The sequence below is a fragment of the Vipera ursinii genome (genome assembly GCF_947247035.1).
Source record: "Vipera ursinii genome assembly, chromosome: 1".
Classification (NCBI taxonomy): Eukaryota; Metazoa; Chordata; class Lepidosauria; order Squamata; family Viperidae; genus Vipera; species Vipera ursinii.
The window spans coordinates 347,074,331-347,088,000 of NC_139512.1; the positions used below are offsets into that span (position 1 = coordinate 347,074,331).

At 38.7% G+C, this 13,670-nt stretch overlaps 1 protein-coding gene across 5 annotated transcripts in view; it reads right to left on the reverse strand.

Annotated features, from left to right (window-relative positions):
* WSCD1 (WSC domain containing 1) overlaps window positions 1-13,670 on the reverse strand; it is a 404,046-nt gene that overhangs the window by 9,983 nt on the left and 380,393 nt on the right. For all 5 annotated transcript variants that reach the window (XM_083379735.1, XM_083379736.1, XM_083379732.1 and 2 more), the window contains one exon: window positions 396-573. In XM_083379735.1, coding sequence (XP_083235861.1) covers window positions 396-573 — 178 coding nt within the window. The remainder of the gene's footprint in view (window positions 1-395; window positions 574-13,670) is intronic.

Sequence of the window (13,670 nt, forward strand, 5' to 3'; positions counted from 1 at the left end):
ATAATCTGAGTCCTAATTTTACTGACCTCAGAAGGATGGAAGGCTGGGTCAACCTTGAGCCGGTCAGGATCAAACTGCTGGCAGTGAGCAATTAGTTAGCTGCAATATTGCATTCTAACCACTGTGCCACCACAGCTCTTATTTAATGGACATATTTCTTGTTTAATGGACACATTTAAAAAACGGTGGGCTGAGGTATTCTGGAAGTTGAAGACCATACATCTTAAAATGGCCAAAGTTTGGGAAACATTGTTCTAGAATGCTGTTTAAACAGTAAAAGTCTGTCTTCTTTCCTCAATTGCTGTGGTCTGTATGTGTATTTACTCTACAAATATTAATATAATGATAGATGATATGAGTACAAGCAATGTAAGTGTCAACAGACTCTCTTATACCTTGGACTGGAGTTTGATAAACAAAGCGATGGTCTTCAGCATTTGAAACTTCAGCCCTATTGTTGACATTTTCAAGACTGCTGCAAAATAATCTGTCAGAACTATTATGCAGCGGGAAATTAATTGTTGCAAAGCCGCAGTGGCATTGAGGTCTTCTAACAACCGCCAAAGGGAATTCCTAATCAAGAAGAAAGTGAAGAAAATTAGGCTGTCAACCATAGTGGCAAACATCAGTAAATATCAGCTACTTTCTTAAAAATATATTCAGCCATTTAGATAGCCACCTATGTCACCATAAGTAACTCTGGTCAGCATTCAACAATCAAGTTAAACCACAATATAAAAACATCATTATAAAAATATAGACAATAAAATTGTATGCAAACCATAAACAGAAAAGTATAGTTAGCACATATCTATCATATACAGAGAGCCAATTTGGTCTAGACACCAGGCTAAAAACTAGAAGACTGAGTTCTAGTTCTGCCTTAAGCATGAAAACCAACTGCGTGACTTTGGGCCATTCACCAGGAGACTGAGTTCTAATCCTGCCTTAGGCATGAAAGCTGCCTGGGTGACTTTGTGCCAGTTACTTTCTCTCCGCCCAATTTATTTCACAGAGTTGTTGTGTGGAGAGAAAAATAATAGGAGAAGAAAGGAGCATTAGGTATTGTTTGCTTCCTTGAATTATTTATAAAAATAATAAAGGTGGCATTAAAAATCTAAAATATTTTAAAGTATTATCCCCAATAGGCAGCCTTAAAATGTCACCATCTCCCCCAACCTGGTGACATAACCAGATCCTGAGGGACTTCCTGAACATTAGCAGGGATGAAGCTACCCTAACTAATGAGAGAAATTAAGTTCTGCACTCTTTTGAATTTCATTTTTCAATGCGTTGGGGGCCTTTTGGGATAGACTGTGTCAGATGAAGAGAATTAATGGGAATGTCAGCTGACAAAAATTCTCTAACTGTACAATTTCATGCAATATAATTCTACTCTGAAGTAAACTCCATTGAGTTCAATGACATTCACCCCAGCTAACACATAGCGAAGGGTAGCCTTTATAAATTATTTATTTTTATTTTTATTTAGAAAATTTATATTGCCGCCTACTCACACAAGGCAACTCAAGGTGGCTTACAGGACATAAAAGTACAATATAAAAGAAATAAAAATAAATAAATAAATATAATAATAAACTAATAACTCCCCATCCCAGTGATAAGTGATAAGACCTGACCTCAGATATTCATTTTAACACAAAACAATATATTAAAGATACATACATCTGTAAATAGGTCAAAGTAATTATTATGGTTCAAGAAAAAAATATTCAAAGCTAATTCCCAATTGGATGTTCTCTCCCTACCTTGTATCTATTCATAAGTCCACTCTATGAGCTTGTTCTGATTTTGCATTAAACCTACATTTTTATCTAAAGAAAGAAATTGCGTTTGTAATAATGTAAGGGTATTTGAATAAATACCTGTGCTAGAGATGAGAAGAATTTTTACTGATCTGTATTTAATGATAGGCAGGGCAATGTTAAAGAATGCTGAAATTATCAAACAATTGCACATATTGCAAATGCTTATAAAATAATCCTCAGGGTTTTACAGACTTAATGGAAAAAGAACTGTTGAGAATAAAATTCAGGAAAGGAAAGGACAGCATTGCTTAGCATCTGATGAATCACAGAACAAGCAAGGGAATTCAAAAGTATCCCCATTTTCCATTCATTATTTTAAGTTTTTTGGATGGATTACAAGTAATTATGCATAGTGTTTAAAAACATGGATATAACAAACCAGTTCAACTGCTTATTATACAATTTGGATGATGAGCAGAAAATGAATCTTGAATCACAGCAATTACTTTGACCTATAGTCAGAATATAACAGTGGCGAAGAATGTACCATTGGAAGACCAGGTTAGGGATAGATTATTTTAAGAAAATCTACCCATGTGATCATTAGGAATTGACAATGACCTCATGGTCCTTAATAATCAGATGGTTTAAAATAGAAAAGGAATGTATCAAGGTTGCATGTAGTCACCTTCCTTCTGTAGTATCTGTGTAGATAGAACCTTGTCTTCTTTAAGACGGGTGGACTTCAATTCCCAGAATTCCCCAGCCAGCCATGGGAATTGAAGTCCACCCATCTTAAAGAGGACAAAATTGAGAAACTCTGATGTAGACCATGTCATGAGAAATGACAAAGTAGAAACTAGAATTAAAATTGCTAGGAGAAATGTCCACAAACTAAGATATGGGGCTAGGGTTTCAGATTACAGTTAGCCCTCTATCTATAACCATTCAAAGTTATAACAGCACTAAAAAAAGTGAATTATAACTGTTTTTCACACTTACAACCGTTGCAGCATCCTCATGGTCACGTGATCAAAATTCAGATGATTGGCAACTGGTTCGTATTTGTGACGGTTGTAGTGTCCCAGGGTCACGTGATCACCTTTTGCGGCCTTCTGACCAGCAAAGTCAACGGGGAAGCCAGATTCACTTAACAACTGTGTTACTAATTTAACAACTGTAGAGATTCACTTAACAACTGTGGCAGGAAAGGTCATGAAATAGGGTAAAAAGATCACTTAATAATGGTCTTGCTTTCCGAAAGAAATTTTGGGCTTAATTGTGTTTGTAAGTTCAGGACTACCTGTATGATGTTTTGTAGATTATTCCTGAAAGTTTTTGTATTTAGGTGGTTTAAACTTAATATTACTATATGTATGGTTGTAGTTGCTCAAAATTTGATTGAAATAGTACAGAAGTCCAAATACATATATGCATAAAGGAGCCACTATTTTGATGGACAGAAGCATCCAGGGAGACTTTTTGTCTTGAAGATGACAAAAATGCAAAAACTGCACAGAACTCAGTCTACGTCAAGAGGCAACACCAATCCCCCACAAAATGGTAAAGAGGAGGTTGAAATAGTAATTGACATTCTCTTCCTAGGCTCAAACATTCATAGGGATGATGGTGGCAATGAGTGTAGAAATATCTACTACTTGGGAGTATCTATGGAGATTCTCAGTCGTCCAGGCCATGTGCAGAAAATGATTTTTCAAAAGGTAACTGGACTATGCTTTTCCTTGAAGTTGTTTCATGTCTCACCCAAGAAGTGTCAGAACTGAAGAAGCTTCTTGGATGAGAAGCAAAACATCTTCAAAGAAAAACAAAGTCCAGTTGCCTTTTGAAAAAGCACCTTTGGGGTATTACTTGGGAGAAAGACGCTGATGGATGTAGGAAAACTTCATATATTGCAGAGACTTCCCGCTGACAACAAGGATAATAATAATAATAATAATAATAATAATAATAATAATAATAATAATAATAATAATAATAATAATAATAATAATAATAATAATAATAAGAAGAAGAAGAAGAAGAAGAAGAAGAAGAAGAAGAAGAAGAAGAAGAAGAAGAAGAAGAAGAAGAAAAAGAAGAACAAGAACAAGAACAAGAAGAACAAGAACAAGAAGAACAAGAAGAAGAACAAGAAGAAGAAGAAGAACAAGAAGAAGAACAAAAAGAAGAAGTTGGAAGGGACCTTGGAGGTCATCTAGTCAAACCCCCTGCTCAGGCAGGAAACCCTATACCATTTCAGACAAATGGCTGTCCAGTCTCTTCTTAAAAACTTCCAGTGTTGGAGCATTCACCACTTCTGGAGGCAGGTTGTTCCACTGGTTAATTGTTCTAACTGTCAGGAAGTTTCTCCTTAGTTCTAGGTTGCTTCTCTCTTTGACTACTTTCCATCCATTGCTTCTTGTCCTGCTTTCAGGTGCTTTGGAGAATAGCTTGACTCCCTCTTCTTTGGGGCAGCCCCTGAGATATTGGAACACTGCTATCAAGTCACCCCCTCGCCCTTCTTTTCATTAAACTAGACATACCCAATTCCAGCAACCGTTCCCTATATGTTTTAGCCTCCAGTCCCCCAATCATCTTTGTTGCTCTTCTCTGTACCCTTTCTAGAGTCTCGACATCTTTTTTACATTGTGTTGACAAAAACTGGATGCAGTATTCCAGGTGTGGCCTTCCCAAGGCATTGTAAAGTGGTATTAGTACTTCATGTGATTTTGATTCTATCCCTCTGTTAATGCAGCCTAGCACTGTGTTGGCCAAGGCCAGAGTTCTCCCAGTTGTAACATATGGGTGTGAAAGCTAGATTATCAGAAAGGGTGAACAAAGACAATGATTGATGTCTTTGAATTGTAGTACTGGACAATATTGTGGAGAATGCCTTGGACACCAAGAAGAACAAAATCATTCAGTGCCAGACAAAATAAAACCAGATGGCAGTAATAATAATGCTAAAGTTTAAATACCTTGAGCCCATATTGTGAAGGCAAGAGTTATTGAAAAAGATCTTGATGAAAACTGAAAGCAATAGAAAAAGATGCCTACAGAAGACAAAGGGCCGAGATACTGTCACTGGTGTCTGAAGCAGAACTTTCAAGAACTTCAAAAGGCAGTTGTTGATTGAATCCTGTGAAATTATGTGTGTCCACATGGGGCATTCATTAAAAAGAGATGCGCTTCAATTCAGAATCAGCTTGGCCTAGTAGTTAAGATACCACCCCAGAATGCAAGAGACCACAGGTTCTAATCCCACCTTAGGCATGAAAGCCAGCTGGGTGACTTTGGGGCAATCACCAGGAGACTGAGAGTTCTAGTCCTGCCTTAGGCATGAAAGCCAGCTGGGTGACTTTGGGCCAATCATCCGGAGACTGGGAGTTCTAGTCCAGCCTTAGGCGTGAAAGCCAGTTGGTTGACTTTAGGCCAATCACCAGGAGACTGAGAGTTCTAGTCCTGCCTTAGGCATGAAAGCCAGTTGGGTGACTTTGGGCCAATCACCAGGAGACTGAGAGTTCTAGTCCTGCCTTAGGCATGAAAGCCAGCTGGGTGACTTTGGGCCAATCACCAGGAGACTGAGAGTTCTAGTCCTGCCTTAGGCATGAAAGCCAACTGGTGACCTTGGGCCGGTCCCTCTCTCTCAGCCCAACCCACCTCACAAGGTTGCTGTTGCAGAGAAAATAGGAGGAGGAAGGTGTTTTGGATATGTTCACAGCCTTGAGTTATTTGTAAAAATAATAAAGCTGGGATATAAATAAATAAAATTGCAGAGTCGGGGCCACCATATTCACTTGGAAGATTCTGTCTCAGAATCTGTTCCCAGGAATCTCTCACAGGACAAGATTAATTTGGATTAAGCCACTGTAGAGATTCATGCCTTTGCCCCTCACCTGGGAAATTATGTCTTCAAATTCAAAACATTAGCCAGCTCTAATAACTATTGTTATTTGTACAATGTTTTTGTAGTATCTTTTCATGTAATTTTAAAGAAATGAAAGAAGACATTTACTTGGTTCTATTGGAACAGAAAGATTGGAGATCAATCTGAATAAATGTATATCTCTATGTGTCTTCTCTGAATACAGGTAATCCTTGGCTTATGCCACAGTTAGGACAAGAATTTCTGTTGCTAAGCTAAACAATTTTTAAGGGAATTGCACCTGACTTTTTGAGCTTTTTTTGCCATGGTTATCATTGTAATCATTAAGTGAATCATCCACATTTTCCTATTAACTTTGTTTGTCAGAAGTCAGTTAGGAAGGTTGCAGATGGCGATCTCATGACTCTGGGATGCTGAAACCATCGTTAATACATACTGGTTGCCAAGTGCCTAAATTTTGATCATATAATTGTGGGGTTGCTGCAGTGGTTGTAAGTGTGAGGACCAGTTGTAAGTCACTTTTTTCAGTGCCACTGTAATTTCAAACAGTCATTGGATGAATGTTTGTAAGACAAGGACTTCTTGTAATCACCTATAAAGGTGGAATGGAATGGAATGGAATGGAATGGAATGGAATGGAATGGAATGAAGATAGTGATAGGGATAGGAATAGGAATAGAGTAGGCAAAATAGAGTAGAGTAGAGTAGAGTACAATAGAGTACAGTAGAGCAGAGTTCTCCAATCTTTCCGGGCTCACAGCCCAGAGGGGAGAGCAGCTTCAAAATTACTGTGTGCCTGCTCATGTGCATGCAAACGGGGCCACATCCACCGGCTCAGTAGTAGCGGCTGCATTTGCGCATGCAGCATGCATTGGTGCCATGCACATGTGCGAATGGCTGCGCATCCCCCACAGTGGCTAGCACCCATTCGCACATGCACAAATGGACTGCACACACACACACACACACACACACACACTAGCGGCCCATTCACGCATGCAATAACAGGGGGAGCATACCCCCCACGCTGGCGTTCCCATTTACGCCCACGTGCATGTGAAAACAGACTGTGGGTGCTAATGTGAATGGGGGGGGGGAATGCAGGTCAACGTGTGCACACCCTGGCCAGCCATTTCTGCAACCCACTGGTCAAGAGCCCGTAGAACAAAAAAGAACAGAACTTTAGTGGCCAAGTACATATCATTTCTGCATTTGTGTACATTGGTGTGCATGTAGAATGATCTGCTAAAAAGCAGTTTTGTTTTCCATTTTGAGTGGGGGTTTTTTTGTCTGGAATTTGGATTGAACAAGCACATTACATATGACAATGAAGGCCCAATCTGAAGGTATTGTGCTAACTCTCCAAACAAATCTTGCTAAAGATCTTTTTTCTCAATTACTATAAATATTTCACAGCAGGGTTGTTGTTTTATATTTGAAAGTTAAATCACAACATTTCACAATTGTGAAAATCTGAAAGGGGCCATACTCCAATCTACTTATTATTCCAGGAAATATAAAACACATGGAGCTTATTTTCTTTCCATGGAAACTAAACAAAATCACCCAAAAGAGTATCCTTGGGACTATCTACAACCTATCTACAATCTATTTGAAGACACCGTTGGGGGAAAAGGTCCTCTAACATTCCAATCTAAATCTCCCCCAAACTCTACCCTTGAAAGAAATGTGTCCATTAAATAATATTACACACAGGCAAAATGGTGCTTTTCATCTCACTTCATGCAACAAAAGGGTTAAAATTGTGAATTGCAATAAAAGAGGATCAGTTTGGTCTAATGATTAACACAGGCTAGAAAGCAGGAAAATTTGAGTTCAAGTCCCACTTTAGCCATAAAAGCCAGCTGGATGACTTTGGGCCTGTCCTTCTCAGCCCAACCCACCTCAAAAGGTTGTTACTGTGGAGGAAATTGAAGGAGGAAGCTTGGATATGTTGGCTATGTTTTCCACCTTGAGTTATTTGTAAAAATAATAGAGGTGGGATAAATTTTTCCTCTTTTAACGTCCCTGTAATATCTTGCATAGCGGTGAATTAAGGGCAACTGAATGGAGCTGAGCATTTTTACTGGCTGGATGCCCTTCCTGACACCTATGCAAAGTTCACAGCAAAGAATTACTCATTGCACCCAGAGAGAAAAATATCTGCAGCTACCTACGATTGAACTCACAACTTCCTGACTGTGAGTCAAGACCTCCACCTCTAGGCCATCACGCTGCTCAAAGATGGGATAGAAATTAAATAAAGAAAATGAGTGTGGACTTGAAAGGAAGCCCCATGATCTGGTGAGTCTCATAGCTAAGAAGGCGTGTCTAGGATCACCTTTATGGATCAGGGCATCAGGAAAGAATAAGCCTATTCTTTCTCCTAACTATGCAAAACAGAAGGTCAGTTCAAAGCAGGCAGCAGCCATCAACTACCCTAAATGTGTCTGGTGAACAGGACCCAATGCTATTCTCCTAAAGAGAACATAGGCTCTATTGGTAATGATCCCCTCCTAATGAGGTAATTTATGGAGAGTCCCTAAGGCTTTTTTTTCTAATGTTCCATCAGCATGACAAGGCATTAAATAGTTGTCAACATAATTGGGTTCAAACTGTCCCCTTCTGCCTTTCCCTTTAGGTTAAAACTGTGGCAGGGGAGAAAACTGTGGTTCTCATTAGTCTATTTTAACAGGATAGAAAGAAATGCAGTTTATGTGGGTTTTTTTTTTAAAAAAAAACATCTTCTGAGAGAAAGGCATTAGCAGATTTTCCCTTTCCTTCGTAGAGATGAAGTCTAGGAAAACAGTGAAGTTTATCTGAGCAGGACAGAGCTGTCATTTGGACTGCTAAATTGGATCTTCTGGATACACAACACGACTAATCACAGTGGGAAAGCTTGTAGCTGCCTTTGCATAACAGGCTACGTTTGGTTAGTATTAACCATAATTGAGTTTTCTATGGCTTAGCACACTATGTAGCCTATTGGCTGGATTGTGGTCTGGTGTGTAGCACAAATCCAGAAAACAGGTTAATTTAGTAACAAGGTTAAGAATAGCATTTGAACACTACCATTAAGTTGGAATAGACTATAGATAATCCTCAATTCGTTTACTGACAGTTTGAAGTTACAAGGGCACTGATAAAAAGCAACTTATGGCTGTTTTTTCACACTTATGGCCGTTACAGCATCAGAGGTCCATAAGTTGAGAACTCCGTATACACTGCCCCCCTCCATCTCCCTCAATAGGACTCTGATCTTCTTAACCCTAACCTTATTAAAATTCCTGGAATTGCATAAAATTGGAACTAACCACATTCAGGTTTTATTAATCCTTTTGTTATTTAATCCTCTTTGCAGAGATTAAAGTCTGTTCAGGGGTATCTGGAGGAAGGGTCAAAAATGCAAAGATGGCAATCAAAATCCACACAATTAAAATCCTGCCTATTTTTACGTGTGTGTGCGTGTGTGTGTGTGTTGCACAAAAAAAAAGATTTATTTTTTTTTTAGTGCAATTGCCATCTTGATGTTTTGACTGCCCCCAGAAGGACTCCTCAGGGTAGAAAAGATGAACTGGGGTGAAAACAGAATTAGTTACACTGATCTGCCTTGACATTTTGATGGATGTGATGGTTTCTTTGGAGCTGTCACCCTTTTCAGCCACAGGCAAGTAGACGTGTGTTTTTCCAAATCCTCCTTTCTGCCTTTTGTTTTCAAATTTGAAATATAGCATCGTTTTCTCAAACAAAGCCACGGTCTGACATTAAGCACGTTCAAAATGAATCACAGCATGAGCAACCTCACTTTTTGCTTTTATGGAAACAATGAAGAGAAATGTTAACGATGTATGTTATCATGGAAATGGTACTGAAGGTGAAGACACCTGAGGCTAGCGTTCTAAGGAAACATTGTCTGTCTGTCTGTCTGTCTGTCTGTCTATCTATCTATCTATCTATCTATCTATCTATCTATCTATCTATCTAATGCATCACCCATCTTGCTTTCCAGAGTAATTCTGGATGGCTTACAGAAATACAGAAACAATTATAAATATAAGAACAATTAAAATGATAAAGGATTAGTAATTCTAAAATTAGTTGCACGGGCCTGTAAGTATAAGAAGGGGGCTGGTTGTCTTCTTCAGAATAACAGAGTTGGAAGGGACCTTGGAGGTCTTCTAGTCCAACCCCCTGCTCAAGCAGGAGATTCTATACCAATTCAGACAAGCGGCTGTCCAGTCTCTTCTTAAAAGCCTCCAGTGTTGGAGCACCCACAACTTCTGGAGGAAAGTCGTTTCACTGATTAATTGTTCTCAATGTCGGGAAATTTCTCCTGAGTTCTAGGTTGCTCCTCTCCTTGATTAGTTTCCATCCATTGTTTCTTGTCCTGCTTTCAGGTGCTTTCGAGAATAGCTTAACCCATTCTTCTTTGTGGCAGCTCCTCAAATATTGGAACACTGCTATCATATCACCCCAGTCCTTCTTTTCACTACACTATACATGAACTATTAGATATGGGATGGTCTGCATCCTCAGCTAACAAAGCCATTTAGGTTTCAGCCAACTCATTCTTAATCAGCCTGTCCCACTTCGCAGGATTGTTGTGAAGATGAATCGGAAAAAGAAAAACCTTATATATGCTATTTGAGGGGAATATTTGGGGAGATTTAGAAGAGGTAGTTGATATGAAGAGGCTGAAAAGGTCACAATAGACATTTACAACAACTAACGCTTTCCTTTTAAAAAGTAGAAAACCAGCAATGAAGATCTGACACCTTGCTACTGATTTTCAGCAAAGTGATTGTAGGTTACTTTGTGGTTAACAACATCCCTCAGCTGAAGGTTATCCAACTCTGTCCTCAAAGAAAAGGCAGCTTTAGTATCTAACTGATAAATTACATACTGTCATATTCAACTTAGATGAAGATCAAAACACTTAGGAGCATAGCAAGGTATTTTTTAAAACATTCAAACACAATATAGACTTAAGTTACCACTGAGTGTTTAGAAAATATGACAGAACCAAAACATAATCTTTGAAATGTCACCAACTTTAATTTATTGGCCATTGGTCTGTCAAAGGAAGCCATCTCATTCAACATGCAAGACTCTTGATTATTTCAGGAGATGAATCTCCTCTCTGGATGTTTTACCCGCAAACTGGAACATTTGGAGATAATAGTGCCACATTGTTTACAGTATTGTGATTTATTTTGCTGTCCTGAATATTCAATCCAGGAAAGGGCTTCTTCAAATTCCTGTTTCTAAGACGGGCAAACCTAAGTATCTTTCTCTTTTCATTAGTAAAAAAGATTGAGGGAGAATGCTGAAGGTTAGAATTTAATGAATCTCTGGGAACTAAGAAAGGCAACATTTTGTGGGGCTGACAATATGTCTAGAGTGAAAAATATGTGAAGAATCATAATCGTAAGACCAAACAAAGTCTTATTCAATTCAATTTCCAGGTAGTCTTCAACCTACAACCACAACTGAGCCAAAAATGTCTGTCACTAAGCAAAACAGTTCTTAAGCGGATTTTGCTCCATTTTACGACCTTTCTTGCCATCTTATGACCTTTCTTGTTAAGTGAATCGCTGCAATTATTAAGTGAATCATTCAGTCATTAAATGAATCATGCTTTCCCTCCCCCCCCATTGAATTTGCTTGTTGGAAATCGGCTAAGGAAGGTTACAAATGGTGATCACTTGACCCAAGGATAGTGCAATTGCTACAAATCCATGTTAGTTGCCAAACATCCTTGGAAGTCTTCTAGTCCAACACCTTGCTTAGGCAGGAAACCCCATTTCAGGCAAACAGTTGTGATTGGAAGAGATGGGACAACTTTTCCAGTGATTAAAAAAAATCAGTGTTGGAACATTCACAGCTTCTGGAGACAAGTCGTTCCACTGATTAATTGTTCTAACTGTCAGGAATTTTTTCCTTACTTCTAGGTTGCTTCTCTGCTTGATCAGCTTCCATCCATTGCTTCTTGTCCTGCCCTCAGGTACTTTGGGGAATAACTTGACTACCTCTTCTTTGTGGCAGCCCCTGAGATATTGGAACATTGCTATTATGTCACCCCTCGTCCTTCTCTTCATTAAACTAGACATACCCAATTCCAGCAACTGTTCTTCACATGTTTTAGCTCCAGTCCCCTAATCATCTTTGTTATCATCTTAAAATCAATTACAGATATATTTTCTATATCAGAAGCCCCTAGCTTTGAGGAGAAGTTAGGAAACTGAAGATCCAGAACTTACAAACCTCTTTCATAGATATATCCCAAGACTGACGTCATTTGTCAAGGAATAGTGGCTTAGTTTGCTGTAATTTTGTGGTAGAAAATATAGGAAAAATGAAATGTAATGTAATAATAATAATGGCCCAGAGAAAATTGCCACTGTAGAAATAAATTGAAGTAAAATCACGAACAATAATGGAATTGAAATGCCAAATGGCCAAACCATTAGGAATCATCAATCTGAAGCCAACCAATATCTGAGCATTTTACAGTTGGATAATATCAAGCATGACAAATTAAAAAAGTAATTAGTGACAAATATATCCAAAGAGTGAGAAAAGTGCTAAAGACAAAACTGAATGGTGGAAATACCATCAAAGCCATCAATATCTGGGCTATAGCTGTGACACAATATGCTGCTGGAATTATTAACTGGACACAGGTTGAACTGGACAATTTGGGCGCAAAAAAAAAGAAATCTAATGACTGTTCACTATGCATTATATCCCCATACTTCTATTGATAGATTATATCTGCCCTAGGACTACATAGTCCTAGGCTGCATTATAACAAAGGGATATAATCGCATGAAGTGTTATTACCATTTTATAATGCCTTGGTAAAGCCACACTTGGAATACTGCACCCAGTTTTGGTCACTACAATGTAAAAAAGATGTTGAGACTCTAGAAAGAATACAGAGAAAAGCAACAAAGATGAATAGGAGGCTAAAACATATAAGGAACGGTTGCTGGAATTGGTTATGTCTAGTTTAATGAAGAGAAGGACGAGGGGTGACATGACAGCAGTGTTCCGATATCTCATGGGCTTGGCCATGAAAACCTGCTGGTTGATCTTTCTTTCAGCCCAGTCCATCTCACAAGGTTGTTGTTATGGAGTAAATAGGAAAAAGAAGGTGTGTTGGTTATGTTTGCCACCTTGACTTATTTGTAAAAATAATAAATGTGGGATATACAGTGTGTGTGTGTGTGTGTGTGTGTGTGTGTTCACATACACAAACACATGAATATATACACAAACACACATAATGACATCCTAGGTTCTTGGAACTCACTCGATGTGTTTGAAGGCCAACATGAGCTAAAGAACTTGCAGCTGGGATTTCATTTTAAATAATAATAATGACAAAGCAAAGTTACATGGCCGGTACATTAAATAAAAACAAAACTACAGGTAACAACAAGGCCTGGTAATGGGTAGGAGCAGGAAAGTTGAAGACAAAAGCAGAGGAGTTAATTCTGGCTGCACAAGACCAAGTCTTAAGGACAAATGCAAAAATCCCAGAATTGAGAAGAGCGCAACAGACAGGAAATGCCGTCTCTGTAAAGAGGCTGAGGAAACAGTGGACCATCTGGTTAGCTGTTGCAAGAAGATCTCACACAAGCTGACTACAAACAATGGCATGACAAAGTAGCAACAAAGATGCACAGGAAATCTCCAGGAAATACCACTTGCCAGAAATCAAGAATTGATGGGATCACAAACAGATGAAGTAATATGAAGTGAAGAAGTACTGTGGGATTTTAGACTTCAAGTAGACAAGCACCTGTCAGACTTAACAATTATTGATAAGAAAGACAAAGATGCCTGGCTATTGGATGTTGCATTTGCTGGAGACAATGGAATAGAATAGGACAGAGGGGTCCTCAACCTTGGCAACTTTAAGACTTGTGGACTTCAACTCCCAAAATTATGGGAGTTGAAGTCCACAAGTCTTAAAAGTTGCCAAGGTTGGAGAGTCCTGTTATAGAATA